The following is a 16,845-nucleotide window of genomic DNA, read 5'->3' as shown; positions in this document are numbered from 1 at the left end:
TGGCTTTAAGCCCACGGTACTGCCGGTATCCAGGATGTCATTGACCCTAAGACTGACATGGCTGTTTTTATAGGACAAGAATTTATCCGTATCAGATATGAGGAGAGAATCAGGAGAGAATCAGGAGAGAATCTTGTCTTCTGGGAGAAAGGTCTTTTGTTTCTCCGAATTTAGGATCATGCCCAGAAATTTCTTCTTCCTTGCTGGAATTTAGTCTGACTTCTGCCAGTTTATGATCCAGCTGAGGTTCTGAAGACAAGACCGAGTTAGAAGAAGGTGCTGATGGATGTTGACAGGAGGTCTCCTTTTACTGGGCAATAATTAGTAAATCATCCAGGTAAGGAATTATTAAAATTCCTTTTCGTCTCAGATGAGCAACCACCTCTACCATTACTTTCGTAAATATCCTCGGGGCGGAGGATATTCCGAAAGGAAGGGCCTGAAATTGAAAATGGAGACTAAAGTGATTGCATTGAATTGCAAACCTGAAGTATTTTTGATGAGAGGGATGAATTGGTAGGTGGAAGTAGCACATCCAGGAGTCTCTTTGTATCAGAGGTATGGCTGTCTTTAGGGTCTCAGTCTTGACCCTTTTGTATGAAATAAACTTGTTTAGATTTTTTACATTTATAATAGCTCTGAACGTGCCGTTGGGCTTGGGCACCAAAAATAGATGGGAGTAGTGACCCAGACCTTGTTCCAAGATGGGGAGCGGAATGACAGCTCCTAGAGATAAAAGATCTTTCATGCCTGAAAAGAGACGTTCGTTTAAAATGTCTGATCCAAAATTTGTAGAACAAAATCTTGGAGGAGGAAGGCTGATAAACTCTTTTCTGTATCCCTGAGATATGGAATTTAGAAGGAAGGGATTTATTGTGATCTGGGACCACTGGTGACTGAACAGAGACAGCCTTCCTCCCACCAGATTGTCATTGCTTTTTGTTATCAGAATCGGGATTGAGGAAAAAGTATTTGCTTTCCCTCCTTTGGGATAGCTCCAGCGACCTCCTTTACCTTTCCCTTTATATTCTTTGTCCCTATTAAAGGAACAACACTTTTTTTTTTTTGTTTAGGTTTTTTCTGAATAGGGGAATCTTTTTTCCTGTCTGCCACCTGTTCTAGAATTTTTTCAAGGACCGGGCCAAAGACAAGATTACCATGGAAGGGGATGGCACAAAGCTTAACCTTAGAGGTAGAGTCACCTTGCCAATTTTTAACCTATAGGGCCCTTCTAGCGGAGTTAGATAAGGTGGTGGCTTTTGCCGCAAATCTAATTGATTCCGCTGATGCATCCACCAAAAAGGCTGTGGCTAGTTTCAACATTGGAATGAAAGATAAAATATTTTCTCTAGATGTTTTATTGAGCAAATGGCTCTCTAACTCCTCTAGCCATATAAAGAGAGACATGGCTACAGTAGTAGCTGTAATATTGGGGTTGATTAAAGCCGAAGAGGCTTCCCAGGATCTTTTTAGAAGACCATCCATTTTGCAGTCTAGGGTGTCCTTCAGCTGACCCACATCCTCAAATGGAAGCGCAGAATTTTAACAACTTTAGAAAGCTGCACATCCATTTTTGGAGGTTCATTCCAAAGTTTAACTTCATTAGGGTCAAAGGGGAAACGATATGAGAAATTCTTTAGCAATCTGCAAGCGCCTCTACGGAACCTGCCACTCATCTGTGAGTTTTTATGCTAACATGAACCGAAAAAACTTTTGTTTTTTGAGGTTTCAGACCAGCAAACATCCTGTCCTGGATAGATGTAGGTTCTGGAGTATCTATTATATTCATGGCATTTCTTATCTTCAGAAGAAAAATAATATTTTTAATCATCCCTCTTAGGAGGAGTGTCTTGAATTTCACCCTCTTCTTCAGAGAAAGTAACATCAGAATTAGAATCAGAATTAGAATCAGAGTCCAAAACAATAGCAGTTTTTTGCTTTTTTGGTGGAGGAGGTTCAGCCCCAGGCATATCAATAGTAGCGGAGCGGAGGTACTAGGCAGTGCAGTAGCTATGGCAGACTGTACTTGCTGATTAATAAGTAAACGAAGCTCATCCATAAAGGACGGAGATTCTTGGAAAACAATTCTGTCAGTGCAAGCCTTACAAAGGGGTTTAGGATGGGTATCCGGTAGTACCACAGCACAGATTCCATATTTTTTGGACTAAGATTTAGATTCCTTAACAGTTTTCTTTCTTTTCATTTATTTGGGGCCTCCTTGTCTGCTTAAGTGGGAAAGGGAATACCCATAAGAATAAAAACTATATACTACTTAAGAAAGTAGAATATAGGGAAAAAAGCAGCATAGAGCAAGGCAATATGGTGCTAACCCCAAAGAAACCGCTGCAATTGAAAACACCTTGTGATACATTAGAAAAAGCAGCACAGAAAGTAAGTGAACCCCTGAGGGCCACTCACGGTTACAGCTGATGCCGAGCACTCCAGATGAGTAGAGCAGGGGGCAGCAGACAAATCCATCACTCAGAGGGATGTAGGATGGAACAGAGGAGCAATTTATACTCCTCTGTTCTAATTTGGCGCCCCTCCACGCTTCTCCGGTGGGCGCCGCCATCTTGGGGTGGGACTTCCGGTCTCCAGCCAATGCCTGAACATACACGCGTCAGTGCGCGCGTGTAGCATCACACGTGCGCGCCCCGGCAGCATAGAGCCCGGAACAGCCAGGGAGCTCCAAGGAGAACAGAGACCAGCCAGAGCAGGACTCCTGCCGCAGGAGGAAGGGACCAGGAGGCAACAACTCGGAGGAAAAATGACTCGATGCAGCACAGGGTGAGGGAGATGCCAGCATGACCGAAGCCCCCCTGCCTGGCAGCCCCATCCGGATCAGAAATCAGCCCACCAGAGGTAAGAACCTCACTCTCCGTGTATGCTCCTAGGAACAGAAAACACTGAGGGGTGGATGGGAAGGGGCCTATTTAACCTGCCTGTGTTTCCTGTTCCTATTAGAGCTACAGGGGATAATCTCATGGTGGTGCTGTCATGAGGACGAAGTGAAAAAAACCTTTAAAAGGAAAAAAATAATTTTCAAAACAACTAGAAAGTTGAACAGATTTGTAAAATACTTCTATTAAGAAATCTTAATCCTTCCAGTAATTATCAGCTGCTGTATACTACAGAGAAAGTTGTGAATTTCCTTACTGTCTGACCACAGTTCTCTCTGTCTATGTCAGGAACTGTCCGGAGCAGGATATGTTTGCTATGGGGATTTGCTTCTACTCTGAACAGTTCCTGAAACGGACAGAGGTCTCAGCAGAGAGCCCTGTGGTCAGAAAAGAACAATGCAACTTCCTCTGTTGTATACAGCAGCTGATAAGTACTGGAAGGATTAAAATTTGTTAATATAAGTAATTTACAAATCTGTTGTTACAACAGTTGTCACAAACTTTCTGGAACCAGTTGATTTGAAAAACATTGTTTTCCACCAGAGTACTCCTTTAAGGCTGTGTTCACATGTTCAGTCTCTCTCCCCACTACAGGTGTTGAGCTCCATAGACTTTCCATACAATCGATCTTCTGCAGGAAGGAAAGAGACATGAAAGTCAAAATCCACCAGAGAATATCCAGCACCAGTGGAGAGTCTCGCGTGACATGTCTAACATGACTACCCAGTGCCAAGGAAAGTATCGGTGTGGCTCGTCTAAGCATGGTGGGATTGGCTAAATCCAAGCACAGGAAGAGGGTAAACCTCATGAGGTCACATGAATCTGTAAAGCATTGACCCCAAAATGGCCGCTGGAGCCAGAAAAACAGGGATCGAGCATCATCTCGAATCATATGTACTATAATACTATATATGGAAAAAATGCAGGTATGCGTTACGGATTGCAGATGCATGTATATTACACATTAATATGACTTTACATGATGCAGTTAATTCCATGTAATTTTCATTTGCTGGAGTACCACATAAAAAATGATATTTTTTTCTTAAAATTGCATCAATTGACTTCAGATCACGAGAGCTCTGGGACTTTTCTTCTTAACTGTTATGAAAAGTTAGTGCTCCTTTCATCCATATCTTCCGACCAACAGTATTGAAGCTGCAAATCAATGTATAACCTATAAAGCACGGCACAGGTTCTAGCAGTATTCATTACATGGCCCTTTTCGGAAACACTGCAGGCAGCAAAGGGGTCACAGCACCTCACCTTCCTTGTAAGTGGCACTTCAATGGGAACTGGAACAACTTCAGCTAATAGACAGCCATAAAACGCTACCATAAACGCAGCAGGGTCATTATTTGGAAAAACGAGGGCCACCTACAAGAACAAACAAGATGTTACCAGAGGAGCAAAAGGAATTAAACAATTCTGAAAAGATCATGTGTGCTTCGCTGTAATGGAAAGGGCATTCAAAAAAAAAATATTAAATCTATTTCTCAGGGTCTACAAGTTTTGTTGTGCAGTCTTAGGCTCTTAAAAGGGGTACTCCACTAGCCAGCTTGGAACTAAATGTTCCGAACGCTGTTTTCGTGCTGCAGAGGACGGCCATGCCCCCTTGTGACATCACGAGGGGGAGTGGTCGACCCCCGCTGTGCGAAAAAAGCGTTCGGAACATTTAGTTCCACGCTGGCCAGTGGAGTACCCCTTTAAAGCAAATGGCTATATAAACGGTTGTATTATGCCTTCATACATGAGATGTTTATTTATTGTCAAAAACAGAATCAAATCTTGTTTTATGGGATCAGGAAAGAAAGTTTTTAGAAAGTTTTTGATGTAACAGAACAGGATGCATTCTTAGCTCTTAAAGGGGTTTTCCAGGACTTTTCGATTGATATACAGTGAATGAGGCCAGAAGCTTCGTGCCATTCATTGTATACTGGTGGTATTGGGTAACTGCAGCTCAGCGCCCAATGAAGTGAAGGTGAGCTGCAGTTACCTGGCGCCACCAGTATACAATGAATGGCTCAGGCCTTCCGCAACGTTCACCGATAGGGTGGAGCGCTAAATAGCTGAGGGGGCATGAATGCAAGGTGTCAGTTCCCACCAATCAGCGACTGATGACATATCCTGTGGATAGGCCATCAATCAAAGTCCCGGAAAACCACTTTAAAGTGGTCTCTGGGACTTTTTCCTAGAGATAGGTAATCATTTTCTGTCTGGTGAGGTTTCAACAACCCACAGCCCAGCAACTGTATACACAGAGAACAGAGGTGGAAGCAGACAGCTCCATGTAGTGGCCATGATGGGTTACTGCAGCTCAGCTTCCATAGATGTGATTGGGTGCTGAAATACACGAACTCAAAATGGCCACTACACAATGTACAGATCTGTCTACTTCAGGCTCTGTTCATTGTGCACGCAGGTACGGATGCAGCCCCCACTGACCCACTGAGGATAAGTAATCAATAAAAAACTCCAGAAAAAAACCTTTATGTCTCATGTATAAAGCCACAAAACAGCAATGTGCACAAAAGTGAAGTGCAAGGGGTGTAGTTACATGGGGTGCATAGGTTGTGGTCACACCTAGGCTGTGGAACCTCAAAGACCCTCTAGAGGCCATCTGGAGCTTAATGGGGTTTTCTAGACATAACCTATCCAAAGGCCATCAATAGTTGATTGGCACCTGGCACCTCTGCTCCAAAGGAAATAAACAGTGAAAGGGAACCAGAAACCTTGGCTCTGTTTATAGTGGGGGTGCATCCCACTGAAGTCAATGGGAGCTGCCTTGCAGTTATCCAGCTCCACCACTACAAACAATGTATGGATACAAGACTTCCAGCTCCCATACACTGTTTATTTCCAGCGCCAAGATTAGGCCATCAACAGTTTTTTGGATTGAAAACCCCGAACTTTATTTATTTTTTCTCACCCTAATCTGTATTAGGTACTTCTCCAGGATACCCCTTTAGGGTCTGTTCAAACCACAGAATCTCCACATTGAACTCAGATCAGGAATTCTGCTTGAAGATTCAGCTGCACTAATCGAACATTGGTGTGAATGGCTCTTCCGCCCAGCCGCTTATTCCCACACTAAATTAGCAATTTTTGCCCAAAATGCTCCAAGCTTTAATGTTTTTGTGGGTAAAGTATGTCAGGATATATAACACTTCTTCACTTAACATTCTTAGAACTTCTTAGACACTAACTAATCCAAATTTAAAAAGAAAATGAATAAATAAAATATCTGACGAGATCCTAGAAAATATCACGTTATCTTCTGTCTTTCGCCGTCGGATGAAAGTATTATGTATATATAAGCCTTTACTTTGTAATTGTGGCCCTAGAAATATGAGAGATTTGTACTTACACAGCAGTAATTAAAAAGCTGTCTTTGGAATTGTATTTTCAGACGGAAATTAAAGGTTTTCGCCGGTCTCACTCCCACATTGGGTAGAAAGCAACACAAAAAAGGAGTTAAATGGCTATAGCATATTAATTGTAATGAGACCAGGCAATGGGATTGTATGAATTCCATCTGCACTGTAAGTCCTTGCTAAATCCTGCCCTTTCAGGGAACAGAGCTGTGAAATTACTATGTGTTAGAACATAATTATGCCTTTACAGCGCACTGACATTTGTAGCAAGTGTGGAAGAGGAGCCGAGACCTCTGTGTCCTTTTTTAATTTTTAGGTTTTGAGGGTATTTTTTTTTTTTATCATCATCAATGAAAAAATGTAAAAATAATCATAAACAGAGATTCTATGGTTATGTAAATTATTTAAAGGCGCCTAATGGTCTTTTTTATTGCTTTATTAAAGGGGTATTCCAGGAATATTTTTTATTTGACTATGCTACAGGGGCTGTAAAGTTAGTGTAGTTCATAATATAGTGTCTGTACCTGTGTGTGATGGTTTTCTAACAATTCTTCTGTGATTTTCACCCCAATATTTATTTTTAACAGCATACAAAATGACTGTTGTCTCAGATTTTTCCCAGGTTGCAATGCAGCCGAGACCTGACTCACTAGTCAGCTGATGACAGGAAGCCTGTCTGCTTCAATGGGTGGAGGGATCAATCTGCAACTAATCCAACAGCTGTAGGCACCCTGATTGAAAACCACAGGTCTTTTGAATGGATGCAGCTCATTTATGTTTCAATGGGTGGGGTGGCTGATGTGTGGGAGGGAGGAAAATGGAATTATGGGATTTGTAGGCAAAAGAAGAAAACTCAAAACTGCCCGGGTCAGCACAAGAAACTGTCGCTTAGCCAATCACTGTCCAGCCTCAGCTAGTGATTGATTGAGTGACAATGTGATGCGTTAACAGCAGCACCAGAAAGTTAAGTTTAGTGGGGGGTGAAGTTCCTGAGGGGGAGAAGAGAGGTATAAACAGGCTTTTTTTTATTTTTATGAGGCAGCCTGGGCAAATTTCATAAAAAAACTTTTTGCTGGACAACCTCTTTAAACACTGCTCTTTTACTGCTTCAAAAAAATGCACAAACTACTGTGTGTGAACATAGTCTAAGAATGCACCACATTTAGTGGCTCAACTTAAACTGTCTAGTCTTAGTTTGTACCATCTATTATAGTTGGCTTGGTTATACATAAAAAAATGTGTGGCAAAAATTTTAGGCACACTTAAGGGGGTATTCCTGGATTTTTTTTTACTAACTGTAAAGTTAGTGTAGTTCGTAATCTAGTGTCTGTACCTGTCTCTAATGGCTGGTCTCATATTCTTATGTGATCTTTGCTCTGAATGTTCATTTTTAACAGCATACAAAATGACTCCTGTCTCTGGTATTTCCCAGGATGCAGTGCGGCCGAGACCTGACATCACGAGTCAGGTGATAACAGGGAGCCTGTTCTGCTTCAATGGGTGGCGCAACCACAGGGAATTAGCAACAGCTGGAGGCACCCTGATTAGAAAGCACTGACCTTTTTCATTATATCCAGCTTGTTTGATGTTCAATGGGTGGGGTGGCTGATGTGTGGGAGGTAGGAAAGGGGAATTATGGAATTTGTAGTAAAAAAGAAAACTTTGCAGGAAATACTAAGGTTCACAAACAGATAGCCACAGCCAGGGCCGGATCATCATTGGCACTCATGGAGCGCCTGCTCCGGGCACCGTGCCCGCAGGGGCCCCCGTCACATTCGGGGCATCCCTGTGTCCCGAAAAATCTTTTCAGGACATAAGAATGTCCCAGTTACGTCTCTGCGGTGGCCCCCGCGTTAACTTTAAAAACGAAGGGGCCGCCGGAAGGTAGCGCACTCAGGGACGTCACTGACGTCCCGTGTGTGCGCCCATAGAAGAGCAGAGCGGAGCAGTGAGGAGGACGTGCGGGTATGGTAAGTCACCACTCACCAGCACGTCATCTTCAGTGTTCTGACCACCACTCCTCTCCGGTCCCGGGACCTACTGCTATGGCCCATAGGCCATAGCAGTAGATCATGACCCCGGATCGGAAGAGTGGTGGTCGGAACACTGGGGCAGTAAACAGGCATACAGCCTCCAGCCATACACTGTATGTGGCTGAAGGTTGTATGTCTGTGGGGAAACTGCACTGCACATTAGCACTGCACTGCACTGCAGCTAATGTGCAGAACTATACTGCACCTAATGTGGGGAACTATACTGCACCTAATGTGGGGAACTATACTGCACCTAATTGGGGGAACTGTACTGCACCTAATGTGGGGAACTATACTGCACCTAATGTGGGGAACTATACTGCACCTAATGTGGGGGGGGGGGACTATAATGCACCTAATGTGGGGGGGGGGACTATAATGCACCTAATGTGGGGGGGGGGGGACTATAATGCACCTAATGGGGGGGGAACTATACTGCACCTAATGTGGGGGGAACTATACTGCACCTAATGTGGGGGGGGGAACTATACTGCACCTAATGTGGGGGAACTATACTGCACCTAATGGGGGGGGACTATACTGCACCTAATGGGGGGGGGGGAACTATACTGCACCTAATGTGGGGGGGGAACTATAATGCACCTAATGTGGGGGGGGGGGACTATACTGCACCTAATGTGGGGGGGGGGGGAACTATACTGCACCTAATGTGGGGGGGGGGGGGGGGACTATACTGCACCTAATGTGGGGGGGGAACTATACTGCGCCTAATGTGGGGGGGGAACTATACTGCACCTAATGTGGGGGGGGGAACTATACTGCACCTAATGTGGGTGAACTGTACTGCACCTAATGTGGGTGAACTGTACTGCACCTAATGTGGGGGAGCTATACTGCACCTAATGTGGGGGAACTATACTGCACCTAATGGGGGGGGGGACTATACTGCACTTAATGTGGGGGGGGGGGGACTATACTGCACCTAATGTGGGGGGGGGACTATACTGCACCTAATGTGGGGGGGGAACTATAATGCACCTAATGTGGGGGGGGGAACTATACTGCACCTAATGTGGGGGGGGGGGAACTATACTGCAGCTAATGTGGGGGGGGGAACTATACTGCACCTAATGTGGGGGGGGGAACTATACTGCAGCTAATGTGGGGGGGGGGGACTATACTGCACCTAATGTGGGGGGAACTATACTGCGCCTAATGTGGGGGAACTATACTGCACCTAATGTGGGGGAACTATACTGCATCTAATGTGGGTGAACTGTACTGCACCTAATGTGGGGGAGCTATACTGCACCTAATGTGGGGGAGCTATACTGCACCTAATGTGGGGGAGCTATACTGCACCTAATGTGGGGGAACTATACTGCACCTAATGGGGGGAACTATACTGCACCTAATTGGGGGGGACTATACTACACCTAATGTGGGGGAACTGTACTGGACCCCTAATGTGGGGGAACTGTACTGCACCCCTAATGTGGGGGAACTGTACTGCACCCCTAATGTGGGTGAACTGTACTGCACCCCTAATGTGGGTGAACTGTACTGCACCCCTAATGTGGGGGGGAACTGTACTGCACCCCTAATGTGGGGGTGAACTGCACTGCACCCCTAATGTGGGGGGGGAACTGTACTGCACCCCTAATGTGGGGGGGAACTGTACTGCACCCCTAATGTGGGGGTGAACTGCACTGCACCCCTAATGTGTGGGGGGGAGCTGTACTGCAACCCTAATGTGGGGGGGGGGAACTGTACTGCACCCCTAATGTGGGGGGACTGTACTTCACCCCTAATGTGGGGGGGAACTGTACTTCACCCCTAATGTGGGGGGGAACTGTACTTCACCCCTAATGTGGGGGGGAACTGTACTTCACCCCTAATGTGGGGGGGAACAGTACTGCACCCTAATGTGGGGGAACTGTACTGCACCCCGAATGTGGGGGGGGGAACTGTCCTGTACCCCTAATGTGGGGGGGAAACTGTGCTGCACCCCTAATCTGGGGGGGAACTGTGCTGCACCCCTAATGTGGGGGGGAACTGTACTTCACCCCTAATGTGGGGGGGAACTGTACTTCACCCCTAATGTGGGGGGGAACAGTACTGCACCCCTAATGTGGGGGAACTGTACTGCACCCCGAATGTGGGGGGGGGGGACTGTCCTGTACCCCTAATGTGGGGGGGAAACTGTGCTGCACCCCTAATGTGGGGGGGAACTGTACTGCACCCCTAATGTGGGGGGGAACTGTACTGCACCCTTAATATGGGGGGGGAACTGTACTGCACCCCTAATGTGCGGGGAACTGTGCTGCACACTTAATGCGGGGACTTATACTGTACCTAATGCGGGGACTTATACTGCACCTAATACGGGGGAACTACAACCTAATGCGGGGGAACTACAACCTAATGCGGGGGAACTATACTGCTCCTAATGCGGGGGAACTATACTGCACTTAATGTGGGGGAACTGTCGGGGGGGGGGGCATCATTTGGAAGTGCTCCGTCTTCCAGGCAGCCTTAATCTGGCCCTGTCCACAGCTTTATGGTAATCTCACAACAGCCATTTAACCCAAAGACAAGCGCAGATCCTTCCTAAGCATGTCCATTACTGAGTGGCAGGTAGGTGCTAACATCACCTTATGGTGGAGAACCCCTTTAACCCACACTTACTATAACTAGGCCACACGCAAAAAGCCTTACCCCCTTGTTATGGAAGGCACAAAACGGTCTAAATCACATTGAAAATGTGGTGCAAGGCATGTGCGCCAGTATTTTTTCACGAGGCAGTTTTAATCAGCTGTTGACTGTCCGGTCATGCTGACAGTTGTAGTTTTGCAACAGCTGGAGGCACCCTCCTGGTTGTAAACACAGTTTGAATCAACTAACAAGAGAACATAGTACAAAACGTTACCCTGTCTCCAGGCCTGACCATCGGCTCCTGTTTAGTTCCCAGTTTATGTAATATATTGTAGGCAACCTTCATACTTCTAGTCCATAGTTTTCCTGTTAAAAAAATAATTATTAGAATCATATTTCTATCCAAATGTAAAACCAAAATGATGCCTGACAGTACAGCATTTCTCAAAATAGGACTCTTTCTTAAGACCGTTCACTTAGGAAATTGTCTTAAATTTTTTTGTTCTTGAGCAGCCAACAAGTCTTATTCAAGGTAACACCAACTTTGTCTTCTTTAACTTTTTCCAGATCATTCTTTATCATTCTTTCCTGTGTTCGCTCGGGCTTCACATGATATATTTATTAAATAAAATGAGCTATAAATTACTTATTTCTGAGAAATGGGGGGGGGGGCTCAAAACAGACGGAAAAGCGGAGGCAAATATGAAATATTAAAAGAAAATGTAGTATTTATTTATTTATTTCACATAAGGTCTCAGTCTCAGGCCATGTTCACACAATAGAATTTCTGAGCAGAATCCGTCGGAAAAATTCTGTTGAAAATTTAGCAAACAGTTACTATTTCCTTTCCCTGAGTTTGTTGAGAAAAGTCAAAGAATCCTTGCAGGAGGATCAGTAATTCATAAAAGATGTCTTATTTTAAAAGAAGATTTACAGATGAAGAAGAGCTAAATGTGACAGTTATCTATTTAGAGTTGTAATTAATAATGTCGGGATAGAATGACCCCCCCCCCCTCTCCTAAATACAGCATAACACAATATGTATGACAAAATACTACTTTGTAATCCAGCTCTGCTGTATCTGGAAACATGCCAGGAGCAGTTGTGCATGGACTGCATTAATATATAGCCTGCGACAAATATTCTTGCTACACACAATGTCTACTGCCACTGGAAATATGTATTCTATAAAAAACATTGCAAAAAAATCTAATTTGTACTTAAATTTTATAATTTAATTAAATAAAAATTTATATCACACTTTATTCCATATTTGACTTCTCCCAGGCTGTCCCTGAAAACTACATAGCAAAAATTAAATTGGGGGGGGTCTTTCTAATTTCTAGGGCAAACATGCATATCGTGTGGGTGAGAGAGGAGGTAGGAGAAAGCGTATGCTTTTATGCATGTTGGGTGACTCAGTTACTACAGGACATGTTGCCATCACTTCATAATCAGGGGCGGACTGACTGGCTGGTCCATTCGGACGTGGTCCAAGGGCCCGGCCAGGTAAAGGGCCGCCGCAGCTGCTGAGCCTCCAGGACACTTGTCCCAGATCCCTAGTCAGACAAGCTCTACTTTCTATGTTCTTTTCTATGTAAATAAATAGGGATGAAAGGAACCTGATTGATGGCTCCCCCCCCCCCCCCCCAGCACAGGAAGAGCTGACAGGCCTACCGGGAACACCACAGAGCGGGCGCTTCATGTGAGGGTGAGTAATGTCCCTGTGTGCTGCCTCTTTCCCCTCTGATCAGCAGTATAACCTGGGGGTGGGGTGTGTGTAAAGTAGCAGCCCAGTGGGGACACTTTCCCTCCTCCCATGTCCACAGGTCACCAACAGGTCGCATTACCAAAAATTATTTGTGAACAATCACGGACAAAAATGGCATTGTTTTACCGCAATTTTTGAAATCCCGGTAAAACCGTGCTATTTTTGCCACAATTTTTCAAAAAATTGTTCTGGTGATGCAACCTGTTTGTGACCTGTGGACACTGGAGGAGGGAAAGAGACCCCCCGCTGAGGCCACAACATGTGGACACACTGCTTGTTTACTTATTATTAACCCCTTAAGGGTACATTCCCACGTACAGGATCTGCTGCATATTTTGTGCAGCTGATGTTGTTACTCATTAGCTTCAATGGGTAGCAAAATCAGCTGCACAAAATATGCAGCAGATCCTGTAGGTGTGAACGTACCCTAGGGATGCACGGCATACATGTACGCACAGTGTCTGCTCCCACTGTGTTGTATAAATCATTAGCCGGAACCATCAGCTAATGCCAGACATCACCGATCCGGCTGTTGTCTGAAATTAAACCTTTGGACACCGCTATCAAAGATGATGGCTGTGTCTAAATCTGATCAGGACCACTGCAGCAAAATCGCAGGGTCCCAATCAGCTGAGAGGAAAGCTGAAGAGGCCCTACCTGGCTCAGTGTCGTCCGATCGGCGCTCCAAGTATAGGCAGCCTGTATAAGTAGAACGCTAATAACACTGATGAATGTTGTGCTATAGTACAGCATTGGTTAGTGTTTGCGAACAAAAGGTGATAAAAAAAGGTAAAACAAAACCTATATAATTTGGTTATCCGTGTAATAATATACTATTATCATAAAGATAACGTGTCATTTTTGTGTAGTAACAAACCCCTCCAGAATTTGCAAACTGCGCTGTTTTAAAAAGAAAATTCGACCCACAAATATTTTTATTTGCTTTCGCCATAGATTTTATGGTAAAATGAGTGATGTAATGACAAAGTACAATTGGTGGAGCAAAAAAACAAGCCTCAGAGAATGGGGCGGGGCAGAGGTGTGGCCAGGGGCTGACTGGGGGCCCTTGCTTTATTTGGTCCGGCAGCCCTGAGTGTTGTCCGCCCCTGTCCATAATAGTTACAACTCTTTGCCCTTCCCAATTAAAGTAGGAAGAGCAGCTCTAAAATACAAATTTGCACATGGCATATTACATGGAATAGATACTTTTAAGGGGCGCAGGAAATGGAAAATAAGACCTAAAAATATGTGTTAAGCTAAATAAAGCAAAAAGAGAAATGCATGGCAAACCTAAAAGTCAAAGAAAGATGTTTATATTGCGATATATCTGTTCTTGTCAGGCTGTAAGAATTAAGCCTGGGTCTGGATGTAATCCACTGACAGGTCAAAGCAATATATAACTCTTGAAAGGAACATGAAGTTTCTGATACAAGTTGTTTTTAGCTGACAGCCTGAGAAAAATAGACCCTTGTCAGAAAGTGAATACATAATTGCATTTTTTATTACTGTTTATATCAGTTTTGATATCAGAATGTTCAAAGATATTGGAAGAGATTTATCAAAAACCTGTTGACCAGTTGCTTATAGCAACCAATCAGATGTCTTAAATTTTAAAAAATGTTTCTGAGAAATTAAAGAAGAAACGATCTGATTGGTTGCTGATTGGTTGCTTCTCATCTGCACAGGTTTTGATAAATCCCCCCCAGTAACCCCCCCTCAGTAACGAGGGGCTAACAGCTTGGGGATGAAGATCTAAGAATGAAGAATCACCAGTTGGGAACAGATATCGAAGAATAGGGGTCACCAGTTTGGGAACCAAGAACTAAGAATGAGGGGTGACCAGTTTGGGGAAAGAAATCTGAGAATAAGAGGTCACTGGTTTGGCAACGGAGATCTGAAAATGAGGGGTCATCAGTTTGGGGACAGAGGTCTGAGAATGTCAACCACTGTCCAGGCAAGCTAGAAACTTTAGTTTTGAAACATCTGGATCGCGCCCTTCACCTGCTTATTCTAATGATCGGTGGGGGGTCTCAGCACCAAGACCCTGACCGATCAAAACTTTTGACAATTCAAATTTTTTTTTTAATGACTGGAACACTTAAATTTCAATGAAAAGGAAAAACTCTAAAGCCATTCTGCAATGATCTATGAGTAAATTATTCAATCACTATTTCTTATACAGCCTTGTTATAGTAAGAGAGTTTTTTTCTTTGAATATTCAATCCGCCTGTTTCCATGAGAAAGTGTGTTAATGATTAATGAGTAACTAACTCCATGACCACAAGGCAAATTAAATATACACTTTTATTTTCTTATATAAACTGCTCAAAAAATAAAGGTAACACTTAAACAACACAATGTAACTCCAAGTCAATGACACTTCTGTGAAATCACACTGTCCACTCAGGAAGCAACACTGATTGACAATCAATTTCACATGCTGTTGTGCAAATGGATCAGACAACAGGTGGAAATTATAGGCAATTAGCAAGACACCCCCAATAAAGGAGTGGTTCTGAAGGTGGTGACCACAGACCACTTCTCAGTTCCTATGCTTCCTGGCTGATGTTTTCATCACTTTTGAATGCTGGAGGTGATTTCACTCTAGTGGAAGCATGAGACTGAGTCTACAATTCACACAAGGGGCTCAGGTAGTGCAGTTCATCCAGGATGGCACATCAATGCGAGCTGTGGCAAGAAGGTTTGCTGTGTCTGTCAGCGTAGTGTCCAGAGCATGGAGGTGCTACCAGGAGACAGGCCAGTACATCAGGGGACGTGGAGGAGGCAGTAGGAGGGCAACAACCCAGCAGCAGGACCACAACCTCCGCCTTTGTGCAAGGAGGAGCATGAGAAGCACTGCCAGAGCCCTGCAAAATGACCTCCAGCAAGCCACAAATGTGCATGTGTCCACTCCAATGGTCAGAAACAGACTTCATGAGGATTGTATGAGGGCCCAACATCCACAGGAGGGGGTTGTGCTTACAGCCCAACACCGTGCAGGATGTTTTGCATTTGCCAGAGAACACCAAGATTGGCAAATTCGCCACTGGCACCCTGTGCTCTTCACGGATGAAAGCAGGCTCACTGAGCACATGTGACAGACATGACAGAGTCTGGAGACGCCGTGGAGAACGTTCTGCTGCCTGTAACATCCTCCAGCATGACTGGTTTGGCAGTGGGTCAGTAATGGTGTGGGGTGGCATTTCTTTGGGGGGCCGCATAGTATACCATGTGCTTGCCAGAGGTAGCCTGACTGCCATTAGGTTCCGAGATGAGATCCTCAGATCCCTTGTGAGAACATATGCTGGTGTGGTTGGCCCTGGGTTCTTCCTAATGCAAGACAATGCTAGATCTCATGTGGCTGGAGTGTGTCAGCAGTTCCTGCAAGAGGAAGGCATTGATGCTATGGACTGGCCCGCCCGTTCCCCAGACCTGAATCCGATTGAGCACATCTGGGAGATCATGTCTCGCTCCATCCACAGACTGTCCAGGAGTTGGTGGATGCTTTAGTCCAGGTCTGGGAGGACATCCCTCAGGAGACCATCTGCCACCTATCTGGAGCATGCCCAGGCGTTGTAGGGAGGTCATACAGGCACATGGAGGCCACACACACAACTGCGCCTCATTTTGACTTGTTTTAAGGACATTACATCAAAGTTGGATCAGCCTGTAGTGGGGTTTTCCACTTTGAGACTCCATATTCAGACCTCCATGGGTAAAAGGGGTATTTCAAAAAAATTTTTTTTTTTTTAGATATCAACTGGATCCAGAAAGTTAAACAGATTTGTAAATTACTTCTATTAAAAAATCTTAATCCTTTCAATAATTATCAGCTGCTGAAGTTGAGTTGTTGTTTTCTGTCTGACAACAGTGCTCTCTGCTGACATCTCTTCTTGTCTCGGGAACTGCACAGAGTAGAAGAGGTTTGCTATGGGGATTTGCTTCTAAACTGGGCGGTTCCCAAGACACGTGTCGTCCGAGAGCACTTACACAGAAAACAACAACTCAACTTCAGCAGCTCATAAGTACTGAAAGGATTAAGATTTTTTAATAGAAGTGATTTACAAATCTGTTTAACTTTCTGGAGCCAGTTGATATATATATATATATATATATATATATATATATTTATATATATATATATATATATA

General features: G+C 44.4%; 1 protein-coding gene across 10 annotated transcripts in view; it reads right to left on the bottom strand.

Annotated features, from left to right (window-relative positions):
• Positions 1-16,845, bottom strand: part of DIP2C (disco interacting protein 2 homolog C) — a 496,242-nt gene that overhangs the window by 170,537 nt on the left and 308,860 nt on the right. For all 10 annotated transcript variants that reach the window (XM_056519534.1, XM_056519533.1, XM_056519538.1 and 7 more), the window contains 2 exons: positions 11,198-11,289; positions 4,167-4,277 (listed from right to left, as the gene is read on the bottom strand). In XM_056519534.1, the coding sequence (XP_056375509.1) occupies positions 4,167-4,277; positions 11,198-11,289 (203 nt within the window). The remainder of the gene's footprint in view (positions 1-4,166; positions 4,278-11,197; positions 11,290-16,845) is intronic.

The sequence above is a fragment of the Hyla sarda genome, chromosome 5 (genome assembly GCF_029499605.1).
Source record: "Hyla sarda isolate aHylSar1 chromosome 5, aHylSar1.hap1, whole genome shotgun sequence".
In the NCBI taxonomy this organism is placed as follows: Eukaryota; Metazoa; Chordata; class Amphibia; order Anura; family Hylidae; genus Hyla; species Hyla sarda.
Note: the sequence above shows the minus strand (reverse complement) of the source record. Positions and strands in the feature narration are given on the sequence as shown.